The following is an 18896-nucleotide window of genomic DNA, read 5'->3' as shown; positions in this document are numbered from 1 at the left end:
AACCAGTGTGAAGGGGCGGGCTGCCATGAGGCACCTCCCTGAGAGGGGTGGAGGGGGGGAGTTGCTGGGAAGATCAGACACCAGACAAATAAAAAGGAAAGGAAAGCTGTGGTGAAGGCTGAGTGGGTACTATAAGGGCTGGCCTCAGTCTGGAGGGGTCAGGAAGATGAAAAGCCTGGATACTGGGGCACAGGCAAGGGTGTGTGGTGAGACTGGGAGCCATGTCTTTCCATTAGGTCATACTACACAAGTGAGGCCCTCACCAGGAGAAGCTCCCCACCCACTTAACAACCAACAAGACCCTGTGAGGAAACCACAGCCTGCCCCTGGTCCTGTCGGACTTGGCAGGTCCAGCCTGCCCCCCAGGCGGGGGCAGACTGCTAATACACAGACTTGGAGCCATTTCTGGGTATCATGGGCAGCTGCTTTATTATATTGCCTTAGGCTACTCTCACAAACCCTTGGGAGGTAGGTAGTCAGTTCTCCATTATATGGATAGGAAAACTGAGACTCCAGAAGGAAGCAATTTTATCTGACCCTTGAGGCTTGGCACAGAGATATAGGAAAGGAAAGTAGGCTGAGCTCTTCATCATGACCTAGCTCAGGCCAGGACTGGGAAAGAGCCTGGGGAGGGCTGAGAAGAACAGAGCCCTGTCCTCATTTGAAGCCACACACCCACCCATAGCCGGATTCCAAAGTCAGTTCTCTGGGGCAGCTGAGACTGCCCCAGACAAAGATGTTCATCGGGTGCAGAGCAGAGCCAGTCAGGAATTGAGGACTGTGGGGCTGCCCCCAGGCTCCAAGTGGGGTTGTTGTGGGGCCTCCTCTTCTCCCCCTAGCTCACTGGGAGCCATGCTGCTGGTCTGGGCTTCGCGGGCCTCTGTTTCACTCTGATAGGACAGGCCAAAGCTGGGGGGAGAACCAAGAGGTATTTTGAGCTTGGATACCAGAGAGGTCAAGGCTATGGGCTCGGGGAGTGGTGAGGAAAGAGGATACAATAGGAAGAAAGGGCAACCCGAAGTACTGAGGAGAAGGGGCCAGGGTCAATGGAGGGAGGGGCATACTTAGAGCTCAGGACAGCAGGATGAATGTCAGTGGAGCAGGAAAGGGGAGAAGAACAAAGGTGGGGCCCCTCCTTCACCCCCACAACCTTTGCCCTTCCTCTTCCCACAACATACAAACTTTTTATTCTGGACTCAGTGGGTGCAGGGTGGGCTCCCTTATCACTGGAGAGCAGGAGCCATGAGCTGTCTTCATCGTCACTGAGGCAGAGAAGAGGAGAGAGGAGATATGGGGGTCATTCATCAAGGGAATCCAGCTATGTCCTGTCTTCTGCACAATACCCAGAAACAGCCAAGGGAGAACAGAGTGACTATGGGACCCTCAAGCCTGGAGAGAAGCAGGTGCTAGGGAGATGAAGGAAGGACATCTTGAGGCTTTAATTTGATAGCCTCATAGCAGGTCCTGATGTGCCTGTAATTACATTCTTTTTTTTTTTTAATATTTTATTTATTTGACAGAGATCACCAGAAGGCAGACAGAGGGAGAGGAGGGGAAGCAGGCTTCCCGCTGAGCAGAGAGCCGGATGTGGGGCTTGATCCCAGGACCCTGAGATCATGACCTGAGCTGAAGGCAGAGGCTTTAACCCACTGAGCCACCCAGGTGCCCCCCTCTTTTTTTAAAAAGATTTTATTTATTTGACAGAGATCACAAGTAGGCAGAGAAGCTGGCAGAGAGAGAGGAGGAAGCAGGCTCCCTGCTGAGTAGGGAGCCCGATGTGGGGCTCAATCCCAGGACCCTGGGATCATGACCTGAGCTGAAGGCAGAGGCTTTAACCCACTGAGCCACCCAGGCGCCCCTGTAATTACATTCTTAACCCCCTGAGAACAAGCAGATCCAGCCAAGAGAGGAAACTGAAAAACCAAGGTGGAGAAGCAGCATTACCAGATTTCTTCAGCAGAAGATACATAGTGAGCGTGGCAAGTGCGATCCAGATAGAAGATGTGGCAGGCTGGACAGCAGGCTCAGGGGTGATCAGGCCAGGTTAATAGGTTTAAGAAGTGACTAGGCTAGGTGACAGGCTTAGGGAGGGATGAGGCTAAGGTGGTAGGCTCAAGGGATGACCAGGCTGGGTTAGAGCACGACCCAGCTGGGTTATCAGGCTCGGCACAAAGAGCAAGGGAGGACTGGCTCAGTGGGAATGGAGGCAGGGACTTACCTGCTCTCTGCCTCCTCTGGGATCCCTAACATCTTGGCCTTGATCTTCTTCCGCTGCTTCTTGACAGCCACCTTCATGGCCTCAACCAGAAGCCCAGGGACCCGGTGGTCTGCGAGCAGCTCCCTATAGAGGAGGGAAAAGGGCAGGGTAAGCCCTGGGAATGCCAACCATTGCTCTCATCCCAAGTACCTGTGTGTGTTGTTCCCCTTTTTGAAACATTCTGCCTTGCTAACACACCTCATAGGTAGCTTAGATGTTGCCCCCTCCTAGGAATCTTTCTTTGACCACTGCTGTAACTTTCTGTACTACCTCCTCCCGCATTTGGAAGAGGTTCTAGGAAGACAGGAGCTGTGTGATTCATGTCCTCTCAGTGTCCAGCACAGTGCCTGGCACATGTCATTGTGGATAGATCAGTGAACCAAAGAATGAAGCTGGGGACCTGAGGCCCAGCAATGGGTGTGAGTGCGACCCCTGAACTTCCCAGCCCCTGCCCACCGCCCTCACCGCTGGAAGTAGGCCAACTCCTCCTTCAGTAGGAACACATTGGCTTTAAGCTCATTCCGCTCCTGAAGGATCTGCTCGAGCTCCTCTCGACTGAAGCTGCACTGTCCTGCCTTGGAGGGGTCGCCTGGCTGCTGCAGGAAGGGCAGGCTTGGTCAGTGGGGGCCTCTACCCACGCTCCCCTCCACCCCACCATCACAGAGCAAGTGACGGGCACGGAGACTTGGAGGCGAAGGCGCTGCAACAGATGACAGCTGAGCGTGGGAGCAGGTGCCGGCCACTCGTGTGCCGCCTTCCGCCTTTCGGGTGGACCTGCTACGCAGCACAGAAAACCCGAGTGCCCACCAAGTACCGGACCTGTGAGTACGGTGATGGGCACTCACCGGGTCCTCAGGGTTCCCCGGGGCTCCTGCGTCGGCGGTGGCCCGCTCGGGCTCCTGCCTCTGCTCGTACCCGGAGCCCCTGGTCCGATCCCGCGTCAGCTCCACGGCCCCCTGGCTCTGCAATTCCCACTCCCTCTCACGGTCCCTCGCCGCGCGCAGCTGAGTCTGTACGGCGGCCAGCTTGTGCCGCAGCTCCGCGTTCACCAGTAGGAGGCGCTGCAGCTGCTCCTGCAGCTGGAGGCGGAGCAAAAGAGGAAGTGGGCGGGGCGCCGACTGATGGGCTAGGGAGCGCCCCGCTTCACGCCCTTCGCCACGCCCCACGCCCTTCGCCCCGCCCCGCCCTCACCGCCTCGGTCTCCTGGCTGCGCTGCTGCAGGTCTCGGTTGTGCGCGCGGAGCTCGTCCCGCTGGCGGTCGGTCACTTCCTTGAGCTGCCTCAGGAGAGCGCGCTCCTCTGAGGAAGGGGCGTTCTTAGTCGCGGCCTGGGGAGGAGGCCCTGAGCCGGCCCGCCCCGCCCGTTGGCCGTGCCCGCACTCACCCTGTGGCCCGGAGCGCAGCTCTCTGCGGAGGCGCTCGTTCTCCTCCCGCAGCCGCCGCAGCTCTGCTTCGGCCTGCTGCGCGGACACCTGCAGCTGGGGAGGCCAGGCGGTGAGGGCTGGACTCCCACCAGCCCTGCGGGGGGCCAGGGGATAGTCGGTGACTCACTGAGTCTGGGTCCGGCCCCACCGCAGCCTTTTCCAGGAGCTCCAGCGCCCGCACCACGAGCGGCACTAGCCTGGCCGCCGCCTCCGGCCCGAAGCGGCGCGCCAGCTCCTTCAGCTCCGTGCCCAGGGCCCCCGCTAGATGGTACACGAGCTCCGCGGCCGTCCCTGACCCCGCGTCCACCCGAGGCCCGCAGCTGTGCACCCCAGGCACCGCCTTCCTGGGCTCCATGTTCCCTGAAAGTTAAGGGCTGCGACAACCCCCGCCCCCTCCAACCCTCACTGGGGCAGGAAAAAGCCAAACAGTTTCCGGCCCAGGAAGCAGTTTAGGGCAGTAGAGGGCGGGGAAGAAGCGACAGAGGAGGAGCGATGAAGAAAGAGGGAAAGAGGTAGTGCACTGGGCCCCCTGGGCCCTGTCCTGTTCAAGCCCCCAAGGTCACAGGAAGCGGGACTGCCTACTTCCAGCCAGGCGTCCAAGAGCTGAGGCACAGGGCTCTAAGTGGTCACTTTTGTCAATCCCTCCCCACAGGCCCAGTCCAGGCCCCACCCCTGTGTCTGGAGTCATGAGGCCCAACTTGGCTGCCAAGTACTACAGGCAAAAGGTGAGGTAGGAGGGATGTCATTGGCCTCAGCCAGAGACATCCATCTGCCCAGCCACGGGCCTGTTTTCCCAAGCACCAGTGACACAAAGCTTAAGAAGCTAGGCTGGGCACCACAGCTGCCGGGGAAAAAACTACAAGCTTCCAGACTCAGAAAATGGGAGCAGCCACTCCAAAGGATGTTGAAAGGAGTGATAGTTTGCAAATATTTTGAAGGGAAGTTGGTAAATGTGGTCAATGCAGTAAGGGTATGAAAACCCAACCCCACCCCAGTTCTCTGAATCTAAGGGATACGTGGTCCACAGCCCCTGATTAGGCACCTTCTACCCCTTTAAGGCTGAGGCCAGCTGTGAACAAGTCCAGCTTCTTCCATCTTTACAGTCAGAATTTGGGCTCAGGGACAAAAAAAACCCCAAAAAACTCCAAAAGTCCTATTTATACAAAATTTATTACTATATTTTGCTCAGGACTACAAGCCACCAGAAATCAATAATACAAGAAGCACAAATAGGGGGAAAAGGGACCAAGCTGCTGAATGTCACCAGCTTCTCATTGGGGGTAAAAGGCTCCAGTCTTTGGGACGTCTGAAGCAGGGAGAGGTGAAGACAACTAGGCATAGAGGTCCTCTCGGTCTGCAGAGTAGACCTCGCCTTCTTGCAGGAGCGCGAAGTTGAGGAAGTGGGAAGGCCTGTGCACCTCGTGGTAGAACTCTTTAGGATTTGCCAGCTGCAGCTCATACTTCATGTTGGGATCATGCCGGACACCTTGTGGAAGAAGGAAAGGGCCACTGTTAACCAGGTGCATTGCCTCACCTAGCTTGAGTACCCTGTGCTCTCCAACTTACCCATAAAGTTGTAGTTCCATGAGGACTGGGCAGGAACCATAAAAAAGCCAAGGAAACGGTCTGACAGGAGCATCTGGACCCTTTCATAATGTGAGGGTAGATAGCCCTTGGGATTGTTGCCCTTGTCTGTGTTCTGGCGACCCCATTCATAGCCACTGGGCGTCAGCTTATAGGCGGTCAGTGTGCAGGAGCCTGGTGTGAAGCTGAAAGAGGGATGAGGACAGAGTCAGAGCTCAGGCTACCATTTCAGGCCCTGTGCTGCAATGCCCGCCCTGCCATACTTCAACAGGGCCCAAAGCCTACCTGCAGGTGATGATAATGGTCTTTTCACCATCCCAAGATGGGTTGTCAGCCATGATCTTAGCATGGGTAGTGACATCCTGGGGTGACAGCTGGGGGGATTCATTGGGCTGAGTGTGGATCCATCCTAAGGGTTCCATCTCCTATAGGCAAAGAGAGGTAAAAAGCTATTTGGAGCCCTATCCTATCGGCAGTAAGCAATCACTTCCGTAAAAGTAACATAGCTGACTTCCCTCCACCACTCTGACAGAAGAAAGCCTCCATTCTTCTACACCTATACTGACCTTGAGGTACTCATGCTGGGGCAGCTGGCCAGGCAGGTGCACGGTCTGGTGAGTGCCCCACTGTGGTACCATTACGATGCAGCGGATCTCCTTCACCTGGGGGTTATCTGGTGGGCTCACTCCATACAGGTATCCTGCAATCTAGAAACAAGGGGATCAAGAACCAAAATGATTCTTAGTACCATTCTAAGACTCTGGGCTGTTAGACCTGTGTTTCGTTTCCTTCCCCAAGAACAAAGAATAGGTCAAAATGTGGTCAGAATTACCTGGGGTGCTTGTTCAAATGTAAACATGGACCTCATCTCAGACATACCACATCAGAATCTCAAGTGGGATCCAGGAATCTGCATAGTATAATCTATATAGTATCCGTAAATAAATGACCCAACACACAGCTCATGAATTTTCACAAGCTAAATTCATCTTTCAATCTACCACTAAGTGGTATTTTGTTTTTTTACCTTTTAAATCTTTTTTTAAAGATTTATTTACACAGAGAGAGAGATCACAAGTAGGCAGACTGGCAGGCAGAGAGGGGTAAACAGGCTTCCCACCGAGCAGAGCCCAATGCAGGGCTCAGTCCCAGGACCCTGAGACCATGACCTGAGCCAAAGGCAGAGGCTTTACCCTCTGAGCCACCCAGGCACCCCTCCACGAAGTGGTATTTTAAATTTTACACTGCCATCAACAAAGTAAAAGAACCTGTGTTCCTATAAAATCACGCATACATATGAATACGAACAATCTTTTCAAATTCACCAACCTGAGGCCACAAGTTGGTTTTATTCAATATGAATTACCTGATTATTTGTAAAGCTGGGCACCGTTTAACCGACTGAGCCACCCAGGTGCCCCGGGATTGTCATTTTTACTATACATCCTGAAGTGACTGCCAGGCTTTGGATTACCAGAGACTTGAATAAGCATCTAAGAAAATGCAAGCAACTCATTTGACTGACAAAGCTGATTCCTGAAGTCTTTTCACAGTTTTAAGGAGAAAGGAAGGAGAAGAGGTGATGTGCAGTATATTTCCTTCTGGGAAAGTGGTCCCAGTGAGCAAACCTCCCGGTGGTGAGGGCGTGGCGAGGGCATGGCGAGTATGTGGCGACTGCTTTCTAGGACCTCAGCTATATGGAGCAGCCTCTCCCCCTGCCCATCCCCATGGCTTCACACATGCTTGGTTCTCCAGTTTTTAACTGTATTTTGAGAATTGTGTTATAAATAATTTATCCCCCAAATTAAAAATGTTTTTCTTTTAGTTAAAAAAAAAAAAGCTGGGCACCTTTTCATTTGCCATCTGTTGCTCCGTTTCTGAACTACCTTCAGATTTTTTTTTCTTAAAATTTTATTTATTGTCAGAGAGTGCAAACACAAGCAAGGGGAGCAGCAGGCAGAGGGAGAAACAGACTGCCCCCTAACAAGGAGCCCCATGAAGAACTTGATCCCAGAACCCTGGGATCGTGACCTGAGCTAACGGCAAATGCTTAACCGACTGAGCCACCCAAGCATCCCTACCTTCAAATTCCTTGCCTAGTCTACAGTTATGTTTTTATTTATTTTCAAGATTTTATTTGAGACAGACAGGCAGCACACAAGCCAGGGGGTGAGGGAGAAGCAGACTCCCCACTGAGCAGGGAACCCCACACAGGGCTCCATCTTAAGATTCTGTGATCATCACCTGAACTGAAGTCAGATGCTCACCCGAGTGAGCCATCTTCTGTAATTCCCTATTCTAGTTTCTAATCCATCTTATTTTAGAATTATGCAAATATTTTCTTCCTGTTTTTTGTATGTCTTTGTCAAACACAAGTTATTACTTTTAATTATGGTTCTGGGTTTTACATCTTAAGAACGCTATCCCCGGGATGCCTGGGTGGCTTAATTGGTTAAGACGCTGCCTTTGGCTCAGGTCATGATCCTGGGGTACTAGGATCAAGTCCCACATCGTGCTCCTTGCTTGGCAGGGAGCCTGCTTCTCTCTCTGCCTCTGCCTGCTTGTGTGCTGACAAATAAATAAACAAAATCTTTAAAAGAAAAAAAAAAAGAAAAAAAGAATGCTATCCCAACACTAAGGTAATCAGTACTTTCTTCCAATACTCTACAGCTTAGTATTTTACATGCAGATCTTTACATGCATTTTTTTTTTCATGTTGTGAACCAAGGGTCTGATTGTTTCAGTATCATGTAACATCCTTAATTCTATAGATCTGATACATATTTATTTTTTTATTTTATTTTTTAAAAGATTTTATTTATTTATTTGACAGACAGAGATCACAAGCAGGCAGAGAAGCAGGCAGAGAGGAGGAAGCAGGCTGCCTGCTGAGCAGAGCCCGATGTGGGGCTCGATCCCAGGACGCTGGGATCATGACCCGAGCCGAAGGCAGAGGCTTTAATCCACTGAGCCACCCAGGCGCCCCCTGATACATATTTATTATACCCACATGAATCTGTTTCTGATTATTTGCTATCCTCTTCCAATAACTTTTGAGCCAGTACATCATTTTCATAATTGCCATAGCTTTATGATGCTTTAAGATTTGATGGGAGCCAAAACATTTCCTGCTATTTCGTTTTGTTTTGCTTTAAAGATTTTCTTTATTTAGGGGCGCCTAGGTGGTTCAGTTAAGTGTCTGTCTTCTGCTCGGTCACGATTCTGGGGTCCTGGAATCAAGCCACACACTGGGCTCCCTGCCTGGTGGGGAGCCTGCTTTTCCCTCTTCCACTTCCTCTGCTTGTGTCTCCGATCTCACTTTATCTCTGTCAAATAAATAAAATCTTGAAGAAAAAAAAAAAGGTTGTATTTATTTGTTTGAGAGAGAAACAGGGAGAGTGAGAGAGAGAGAACACGAGTAGGATGAGGGGCAGAGGGAGAAGCAGATTCTCCTCTGAGCAGGGAGTTCAACATGAAGCTTAATCCCAGGAACTCCAGGATCATGACCCAAGCTGAAGGCAGATGCCCAACTGAGCCACCCAGGTGCCCCTCAGCCATTCTTATATATATATATTTATTCATCCACGAATCCTGAAACCTGCACCTTAAGTTCTGGGCAATCTCAGGTGAGTTTTGGGCACGGACTATCTCCTAGTTAAGGACATTTACCTGGGCCCGAAGGTCAGATATGCAGATAAACTTCTTAAGCACATTTTTGGGAAGGATATAGGTATAACCGGTCTCCTTGATGTCATCAGATGAAACATAAATATGATTGGTCCTCAAGTGAAGGTTGGCAGCAGAGATGGCTCTAAAAATGGTGGGGGATGTTAGCATTTCTCTGGCTAGCACCACAGGTATTATCAGTGGGCACTGCCATCCCTAACCCCTCCCATCCCTTATAGTAGTACCTAACCCTCCATTCAGTCTTGGAGGAGAAAGTCTGGGTCTCATAGTTGCTGGTGGTAGAAGTAATGATCTCATCGCCATGCTTGTTGACAGTACGAGTCTGTGTTGCTGTCAGCTGTGACTGTTCCTTGGTCTGCTTCTCAATCTCCGCTATCTGCTGCCGCTGCTGCGATGGTGCCGAGATCTCCATACCCAGGATGATGTCTCGAATTTCTGATTGTGTCAGCGATGCCACATTCACACTGTGGGGACAGAATTATAACCATCACAAGATCCCTTGCCTTCAGTCAATTATGTCCAATGGCCAGAGTGTAACTTGGTAAGACAAGGGACCCCAGACCCTTACCCCAGATAATCCTCAAGTGGCATTCATAAAGGAAGTGTGACATCGAGATGTACTAATACTGATAAGATTTATCACAGCCCAGGATGGCTCTGTGCATGTACACCTTTCAGCCATGCTCAAACCTCATCACTATCTAGACATTCCTCTTTTCTTTGACAAAAAGTACCCCAGTTTAACAGCATAATTCTTAAAATCAGAAACCCTTAGAACATGTTCTCAACCACAGCTAGTGTTGCCAGTCACCCTAGGTAAACCTGGAAATCTATGGACATTTTTATTTTTGGCTGCACAGTGAAAGGGAGGGAGAAGGAAGGTGTGTGTGTGTGTACGCGTGCGCACGTGCACACATGCACACGCTATTAGCAATGGTACCTGGGGATCCAGGATGTTAAAAATTCCTGTAATGTATGGACAGTAAAGAAATGCCCTGCTCAAAATGGCAACATGAGAAATACCCTAGAATCAGACTAAAGCCCCGAAACACAGACATTTTTAACATTATTTGAAGACACTGCCTACCTCTTTTCTACAGCATTCCCCAGGACAATTACTTGAGAAATTTCTGAACCTTAGTGTTCCCAAAATACCCAGAAACTACATACTGAACCATTCATTTCACTCTTTTAGGATCTTCCATCTGTCTCCCCAGCACCATTGCTTACTTGTTTTTCTTGCCATAATCAGCCAAGATGAGATCCTTTAGCTGCACCTCCACTTTGATCCACTCCTCATCAGTCAGAGTGGGCCAGATGTGGTGTGGTTCTGTAATAGTAGTCTTGTCTGGCTTCAGGATCACCTTCGCCCGGTCATTGTTCACATGCAGGGCACGCAGAATCAGGATGAGACGGGAGAAAGCCTGAGAAGAGATATGGCAGCAATGGGGAAGAGAGGGGAGGTCAGCCTCCTTTCCTCGATTTCTTCCCCCTTTCCTCGATTCTATCCTTTCAGGGAACCCAGAAATTGATTTCAACCTCTAAGATGCAGCCTTCCTCTCCTGCTCTCAGTCAACTTTATATGTGGTGCACAGAGCTGCTACCTCATCCACAAGCTGAAGATGTGAAAATGGCCTCATAGGGGTCCTGGGAAAAAGCTAAGGCAGGCAGAGGATTGTCTCATGGCCCCAGACCCATCCTCTTAGAATGACCCTCTTTGTTGGGTGGTTTCCTACCGTGTAGGATGAGATAGTCTTGAGCCAGTCATCGTAGAGATTGAAGAGAACCATCTGGGGTTCAGTGGCTTTAAGGATGAGGTCCCCAAACTTTTCCACCTTGAGACAGGCCTGGAAAGGTAGCTGGAGCTCTGATCCCTTGATCACAATATTGGGAAAGTCCAGCAAGTGCACCTGAAACAAGATCAAATCCAAGATTAGAAACAGAGCCTGCAGGTCTCAGACCTTCTCTCTTCTACCTCAACCACCTCTCACCTCCAATGGGTCCAGCATGCCCTTCCTGGTGACAATGATCTGCTTGGGCTGCTCTTCCACAGGCAGAGATCGGATGAGGGCAGCCACTTCCTCAGCTGTCTTCCATTTAGCCAACTAAAAAGAAAGAGGGGAGGAAATGGAAAATGAGTTTCTACCATCCGAAAGTCAACTAGAACAAAAGCTCCTCGTCTTGAAATAATCACTCTATGGAGTGCCTGGGTGGCTCAGTTAGTTAAGCCTCTGTCTTCGGCTCAGGTCATGATCTCAGGCTCTCTGCAGGAAGCCTGGTTCCCCCCCCCCCACCGCCTGCTTCTCTACTTGTGATCTGTATCAAATAAATAAAATCTTAAAAAAAAAAAAATCAATCTATGTTTCTGTTGCGCACTGCCAATGAATGCTGGGTACTTGGAAATGCAAAAAAAGTGTCAAATAGCCTTGCCCAAAAGGCTTTTCAACCTAGCTGGCCAAAAAACCTCATACAAGATATACCACGATGCAGTATTTAATTACATAATATATCACAGACAAAAGAGATTAAGGCTAAAGATCAAAAAAAGCTACATAAAGAAACAGGAAGACTTTATTTAGAGACAGCATGTATGCACACAAATGAGGGGAATGGCAGAGAGAAAGAGAATCTCAAGCCAACTCCGCACTGAGTGCAGAGCTGGATGAGAATCTCACAATACTGAGATCACAACCCAAACCGAAATCTAAAGTTGGACCCTTAACTGACTGAGCCACCCAGGTGCCCCACTCCATAAAGAAAAAAGTCTTAAGGAATGAGTAAGACTGGGGGCCTGGGTAGCTCAGTCGTGATCCTTGGTCCTGGGATCGAGTCCCACATTGGGCTCCTTGCTCAGCAGGAAATCTGTTTCTCCCTCACCCCCTGCCCATGCTCAGTCTCTCTCGCTGTCAAATAAATAAAATCTTAAAAAAAAAAAAAAAAGGAATGATAAGACTGTGATTAACAGAGTACACAGAATTGAGTTCCTTCTATAAGGAAGATATAGAAGCAAAGCCACAGAAGTGGAAATGAACAACAGAGTTTGGGGACAGTAGGACACTGGATTGTTTGCAAGAGCAAACAGGGGTTTTTAATTAATTAGAGATCACGGACGCATTGGGGGTGGGGGGAGACAGAAGGTGGCAGGGACCCTGACTCACCCGGGCACCATCCAGGATGGTGGGATCATAACCTGAGCTGAAGGGAGATGTTCAACCAACTTAGCCACCCAAGTGCCCAGGAAATAGGTTTTAAAGGAAGAGAAACCATAGTTGGACAGTTTATAACCCAGCCAGGTATCAAGTGTCTAGGAAACCAAAGAAGAGTTAATTCACCACGGCACCTGGCAGCTCAGTGGGTTAATAAAGCCTCTGCCTTCAGCTCAGGTCATGATCCCAGGGTCCTGGGATTGAGCCCCGCATCGGGCTCTCTACTCAACAGGGAGCCTGCTTCCCTTCTTCTCTCTTTGCCTGCCTCTCTGCTTACTTGTGATCTCTGTCTGTCAAATAAATAAATAAAATCTTTAAAAAGAAGAGTTAATTCACCAAGAAGGGGCTACCAAAGGCTTAGAGGTAGAAATTTGGTAAAAAGTAATGTTTTAAGAATATTTGTTCCCTTTAGAAAGATGACTTTTGGTTGCCTTGTTTAAGACAGGTTAAAGATAAGAGAGTCAAGAAACAGAGACCAACTGTAGGTAGTGAAGGACCTCACACACTGCTAGGCCTCCTAAAGAATACTTCCCAAGTAATTCAGAGAAAAGGTTCAAATGAGATACCTTAAATCTCTCAAACAGAAGCAGGAAGATGCCACCCTACCTCTACCGTCTTTCACATCCCCCCCCAAAAGAAAAAGGTGTAGTAGAAGGTAGAAAAAGGGGTAGAAAACGTTTACAACTTCTCTGTCCTTTAACTGGCTCACCTGCCCCAAACGCTTCTGTCCAGCCCACACAGACGTGTGGATTATCTTGAGGAAGAGCTGCCCTGTGCGTGGATTGAAGATGAAGATGGCCCCATTGATGGGTTTGGTGGTCAAGTTCCCTTCAAAGGTCTAAAGAATGATTACATCAATTAGCACTATCTAGACACAATCATATTGCCTTCACCCCAAATGTACACATTTGCCTTAGCACCCTCCCACAGGCATATATAGAGCCCCACATCCCTACCTGGCTTCTAATTCTCACCTTGTGGATAGTCACTCTGTAGACATTAGTGTCATCCACAAACCAGATGATCTGGTTGGAGAAGAGCTCACCATAATTCTGAGAGGACAGATAGGGCTCAGTGGGCTCAGATGAATAGAGCTGCAACCCCTTGCGGATCCGTTCACGTAACACATACAAGGCAGGGTTTGCCTTCATGATCTTGGCCATGGCCTGCTGTATGAGAGGCTTGCTGCCTGGGAACCAGTTTCCGTAGGCACTATTGAGAAAAGCAGAGTGAAGACCAGACTGGCAGCCTCAGGGACAAGGCAAAATGAAACTCCAGAGAAAGAAAAGACTGCTGGCCAGGCAGATAAGGGTCTGCTCATGGACACTAAAACACACACATATATGCTCAAGTGTGCCAGCAGGCACCCCAAGAGGCCCCATACTTTAATGTGCATGTGTTTTTTTAGTTTGCCAAGGTGGCACTTTCTTTTTCTGGTCAAGTTTTCTGGGCCACTGACATTTTCTGGGCCTCTGTCAGTGATCTCAAAATCTTGAGTTCAAGCCCCATGTGGTCATAATTTACTTAAAAAAATTTTAATTAATTAAATTAATAAGTATAGTATGCAGCTGACAGAAAATAGACATGTTTCTGAGCACCAACTTACCTGTGCAGATTGTATGCCAGGTCAATGGCAATGAGCACACCAGTGGGCGAAGGGTAAATACTCATGTTGTCTGTGGTGTAGTCCAGGAACTTGGCCCGGGCATAGCGTTCAATGTCATGGGAATCATAGTCCCCCCAGCGCAACTGGATATCAATCCAATACTTCTGAGTGGTGGTACTATCCATCACATCCCTGTGGGCAGAAAGAGGTCAGGAATCCACGCTTCCAAGAAGCCACCAATATCATCAATGAACCACATGAACTCTCAATCACTAACCTAAATATCAAAATTCCCAATCCCTTTGCCTGTTCCATTCAGCAAGCCCCTCACCCAGAGAATCAGCAGTACTTTAAGGGTGCTGATAGGATCCAGGGATGGCACTGTACCCAAGTTAGAAAGAAAAGCAGGCAGGGACAATTCCTGAAGTAGCACAGGTAGAACAGTCAAACCAAGCTTCCTGAATGCCTAGGGCTTGGTTATAAAGCACTTACTTAGAGTCTGCTAGCAATGAGGGCCGAGAGACATTCCACTTATAGGAGGCAAAGAGCAGGATATCTGCACAGGAAGAATTCATCTTATAAGACTTCCGTGGGTGAATTGTTTCCTTTTGCACTGTCTCAATTTCTAGTGCATCCAGTTCCTGATCGAACACCTGGAGGCAAAGGCGCAAAGGTTATGACTGCTTATGGAAGCCCACCAGGAATGAGGGCTTGCAGAATTTCAGATGATGCAAGTCTCATCCTCAGTGCTGCCAGGGTGGACTTCCCCTACCCAAGAATGAGCTGACCTGACTTCCGGTGGTCCCCTCCCCGCTCAATTCTGGCTCACCTGACACAAGTCCATCACAATGCTCTCATGGATCTTCTGCCATAAGTGAGCCCGGAAAATCTGGATAAGAGAGATCTTCAGTGTGGGGATCTTGCCATGCATGAAGATACCCGTCAGGTCCAGCTGCACCTGAAAGCCTACGTATACCTAACAAGAAAAAGAGAGATAGCAGAGGTCAAGAGACTGGTTCTTAGGAGTAATTAAGGAAGCAGAAACACCTGCTTTTAGCTTCCTCTCTCCCAGGTCTAGCAATCACACTCACGTTGGCTCGGTTGATGGTTGGGGACCACCAGAGGGTGAATCTACGATTGGGAATTTGGTTCAATCCTGATCGCTGAGCATTAGTTAGCTTCTTCCACTTCATAGACTCCTCAAAACCACTGGCCTTTTCCCTGCGAAGAAGGGGCCAGTTAAACCGATGCCATCTCCCAGAACACTGCTCTCCAGTAAACACCAGAGAACTCAATAGAACATGAGAGTTGAGCTCAGAGGGCCGTGATAGGTTACTGTAAGGGAAGAAGAGAATCCTCACCAGAAAAGCCCTTCCCACGTAGGGAAGTAAGTGCCCTTGAAGAGTGTGTGTTCCAGAATGCCTTCCACACCACCCAAGGCCTGAATCATGTCTGTACGGTAGTTGTTCAGGTTCCAGAGCTTCCCATCATGCCGCTGGTGTGTCCACCAGAAAGGGTTCTGCTTCAAGACCTAGATGGCAAGGCAACTACCATCAAGTTTCTGAGTGCCTACTACCCCAGATTCCCTGCACGGTCATGGATTCTTTTAATTCAGGGAAAATTTCTATCATCCCCTCCATGTACCTGGTACTGCTTAAAGTCAGTTCGAACCCGCCAGCCCTTATCATATGCCAACGTGTGCCTGTCCTTCTGGAAGAGGGTGTTGATTCGGGGAATGCCACGATCCCATGAATCTTCTAGATCTTCTAAGGTCAGTCGTCTGTCAAAGAAAAAAGATCTAAATCAAACATTTGTTCCAAAGAGTTTACCATTCCTCCCTAGCCAAGGACAAACAGGTCAGATGTAGAAGGTATTTGTCTCCATAAAAATATGGGCATGCTCTGCTCCTGACCTCCATGCAAGGCTCAAAGATCACCCCCTCCACACTTCTGACCAGACTCCCATACCTTCCTGGATGTTTACCTGTTCTGAGCAATGGCCTCTTGTCTCTTCAGTGCATACTCCGCCCAGACCCGCTGGGAATCAATGAACTCACTCTCCCACGGCTGTATGTAGCGATACAAGTTGGGAATTAGCTGGTCTTCTTCATGGCTCATTCCTGAACGAAAGTGTGTGATACCTACATCTGTCTGCTTGGACCACCTGTTTGGGGCACAACCAAGTTTTAGAAAAAATAAAAATAAAACTTAAAAGAAACATCCCCTTTCCTCAGAGGTCTAGCAAGATTTCCTTTTCCCCCCTTTTTAAAGAAGTTTTTGCTTATTTATTTAAGTCCTCTCCACACCCAACATGGGCTCATGACCCTGGAGAAGAAGAGTTGCATGCTTTTCCAACTGAGGCAGCCAGGCACTCGTAGCAGGATTTTCAACCAAGTCCTACCTGAGGTCAGACTGGGGGATGAGCACATGGCCCATTGAGAGCATGCCGAGTCCACCCAACTCCTTAGGGGTATAGAACACAACAGGAGGGAACCGACTAGGCATCTTGGAGTTGAGGCCAATCTTGATACGTGTTTGGATCTTGTTCTCACACTTCACTAGCAAGTCCAGGAGCTCCTGGGTGTTCACCACAGCCTCCCGAAAGTATGTCATAAGGCCTATAAGAGCTGTGTTCCACTTATTCACAATCTGAAAAAAGTGGGGAGAAAGTAAAGTGAGCTATGGGGGTGGTGGTGGTAGGGACCACTTTATCCAGCTAATAATATTCTGCCTAGTTCTCAAGGAAGATCTGAGCTCATCATTAGGAAAGTATATATAAATCAAAACTACAGGATACTATTTAACACTTATAATAATGGCTACTGACAAGTGGCAAGTGTTAAGACTGTGAAGAAAATGGAACACTTTAATACTGCTGGTGGGAATGTGAAATGATACAATGGCTGAACCACCTGGCAGTTCCTCAAAAAGTTAAAGAGTTACCATATAATCTAGCAATTCTACTACAAAGTATATACCCAAGAGAAATGAAAACTTGTGTCCACACAAAAAAGCATACACAAATCTTCACAGGAGCATTATTCCTAACAGCCAAAAAGTGGAAGAAAACCACAAATGTCCATCAATTGACAAATGGATAAACAAAATGTGGTATATCCATATAAAAGAACATTATTTGCAAATGAAAAGGATTCAAGAACTGATACATGCTACAACACAGATAAATCTTTAAAACATGTTAGGCGAAAGAAATTAGACAGGAGTGGCTCAGTCTGTTAAGCATCTGACTCTTGGTTTCAGTTCAAGTAATAATCTCAAGAGGCCTGAGACAAAGCCCTGTGTCGGGCTCCATGCTCAGTGGGGAGCCTGAAGATTCTCTCTCCTGGTCTGCCCCTCAACCCCAATCACACACAAATGCTCTCTCTTGCTCTAAAATAAATCTTAAAAAAAGGGGGGGGGGGGAACACTAGCCAAGAGAGTCACATATTGCACAATTCCACTTATATGAAATGTCCAGAACAGGCCAAATCATACACACAGAAAGTAGATTCATGGTTGCCAGGAGCTAGACATGGGGGGAACAACAGGGAGTAAAGGACTGCTCATGAAAATAGTTTCTTCTTAGGGTGGTGAAAATGTTCTAGAATGTAAAAGTGGTAATGGTTGCACAATTTTATGAATATACTGAAAACCTCTGAATTGTGTATTTTTAAAGTGTGAATTTAATCTGGAAAAAATCAATTAAGGCAATATAAACACTTAAAAGCAAGTACGGTAAGTAATCCAGGGTGGACGGGGTAGAAAAAGGGATGAGAAAAACTACTAAAAATTAATAGAGGAAATAAAAACTAATGGGACCACAGAAATTGCCTTCCCATTATAAAGAACTACAAAACTAAGCAAAATACATAAAACAGTATCTTCAGACAACCGACAAATAGGCAACATAGACCATGACCCTTGAGAAAAAGTAAACAAATGAAGTGAGCCCCACAAGTTCCCCAGCATCCTGCCTACTGGCAGTTTCCCAGCTGCACCACACACATGGAGGGGGAATGGAAACAAAGCCCAACAACAGTCTCACTGAACTGAAGAGACAGAGATTAGAATTCAGGAGGCCAAGGCAGCTAGAATCTGTCAGGCAGAAGTACTAGAGAGAAGCAAGTTCTCAGAAAGATCTTTGGATCTTTCCATGAAGGGAATCCCTTTACATGAAGGGATTCCCCCTCAAGCTTTTGGCTGAGTACCAACCTATATGCAGTAAAACCCCAACATCTAGAAGAACACCAGAACTCTTAACTCTAGGGAATTGAGGGTTGCTGGAGTGGAGGGGGGCGGGGGGATGAGGTAACTGGGTGATGGGCACTAAGAATGGCACCGATGCGATGAGCATGGGGTGTTACAGGCAACATGGTTAAGTGAACTCTACACTTGAAACTAATGATGTATTATATGCTGGCTAACTTAATTTAAATGAGAATAATAAAAAAGAATGCCACAGATCAGAAAGCCGCAGAAGTCCCACAGATCATGAGGTTGCCAACAATTTGTGTTCCCACCAACCAGAGCAGAGAGACCTTATAATACATGGGAATTGGGTAGAGCCCCAAGAAAGTTATCAACCTAGCAACAGAGGTACGTTAGCCCAGAACAAAGGGTGCTATGTATTTTCCACAACCAAGTTTAAAAGCCTTAAATGGACCAAATTAATCCACAAGTTACTGACATAACACAGCTCAATACTCTTAAAAAAAAAAAAAAAAAAAATTACGGGACACCTGGGTGGCTCAGTTGGTTAAGCAGCTGCCTTTGGCTCAGGTCATGATCCCAGCGCCCTGGGATCGAGTCCCACATCAGGCTCCTTGCTCGGCGGGGAGCCTGCTTCTCCCTCTGCCTCTGCCTGCCACTCTGTCTGCCTGTGCTCGCTCTCTCCCCCCACTCTTTCTGATAAATAAATAAAATCTTAAAAAAAAAAAAAGTTACAAAACCTATAATGTAAAACTCAAAATTTCTAGCATGTAATAGAAAATTACCATTCATGCAAAAAAAAAAAAATTATCATCAGAAAACCTCAATCAATAGAAACAGACCTAACAATAACACAAATAATGAAATTAGTAAGCAAGGACCTTAAAACAGCTACTTAACAAGCCTTATAATTATGCTTAAATATA

General features: G+C 48.1%; 2 protein-coding genes across 3 annotated transcripts in view; both read right to left on the bottom strand.

The window, feature by feature from the left end:
• Positions 1-402: 402 nt before the first annotated feature.
• Positions 403-4255, bottom strand: RILP (Rab interacting lysosomal protein). 2 transcript variants are annotated; one of them, XM_082707200.1, is made up of 8 exons: positions 3807-4255; positions 3640-3733; positions 3449-3555; positions 3103-3336; positions 2723-2850; positions 2219-2341; positions 1179-1262; positions 403-909 (listed from the first exon to the last, which is right to left on the bottom strand). In XM_082707200.1, the coding sequence occupies exons 1-8, from the start codon at positions 4032-4034 to the stop codon at positions 765-767; spliced, it is 1143 nt and encodes a 380-aa protein (XP_082563326.1). In that variant the 5' UTR covers positions 4035-4255; the 3' UTR covers positions 403-764. The 2 variants fall into 2 exon arrangements, with proteins under 2 accessions (XP_082563326.1, XP_082563325.1); XM_082707199.1 differs by having other exon boundaries at positions 2723-2853; positions 3807-4254.
• A 575-nt stretch (positions 4256-4830) lies between these two features.
• PRPF8 (pre-mRNA processing factor 8) overlaps positions 4831-18896 on the bottom strand; it is a 35229-nt gene continuing 21163 nt past the window's right edge. Inside the window, exons 25-43 of the mRNA XM_082706990.1 lie at positions 16163-16410; positions 15746-15925; positions 15407-15542; positions 15124-15293; positions 14854-14983; positions 14592-14738; positions 14255-14415; positions 13763-13954; positions 13131-13368; positions 12866-12994; positions 10942-11055; positions 10687-10860; positions 10181-10374; positions 9175-9414; positions 8933-9074; positions 5830-5970; positions 5549-5688; positions 5246-5448; positions 4831-5165 (exon numbers count right to left, since the gene is read on the bottom strand). Coding sequence (XP_082563116.1) covers positions 5011-5165; positions 5246-5448; positions 5549-5688; positions 5830-5970; positions 8933-9074; positions 9175-9414; positions 10181-10374; positions 10687-10860; positions 10942-11055; positions 12866-12994; positions 13131-13368; positions 13763-13954; positions 14255-14415; positions 14592-14738; positions 14854-14983; positions 15124-15293; positions 15407-15542; positions 15746-15925; positions 16163-16410 — 3234 coding nt within the window. The 3' untranslated portion in view covers positions 4831-5010. The remainder of the gene's footprint in view (positions 5166-5245; positions 5449-5548; positions 5689-5829; positions 5971-8932; positions 9075-9174; positions 9415-10180; positions 10375-10686; positions 10861-10941; positions 11056-12865; positions 12995-13130; positions 13369-13762; positions 13955-14254; positions 14416-14591; positions 14739-14853; positions 14984-15123; positions 15294-15406; positions 15543-15745; positions 15926-16162; positions 16411-18896) is intronic.

The sequence above is a fragment of the Mustela nivalis genome (genome assembly GCF_964662115.1).
Source record: "Mustela nivalis genome assembly, chromosome: 17".
NCBI classification, from domain to species: domain Eukaryota; kingdom Metazoa; phylum Chordata; class Mammalia; order Carnivora; family Mustelidae; genus Mustela; species Mustela nivalis.
This window is presented reverse-complemented; position numbering and strand designations above follow the sequence as displayed.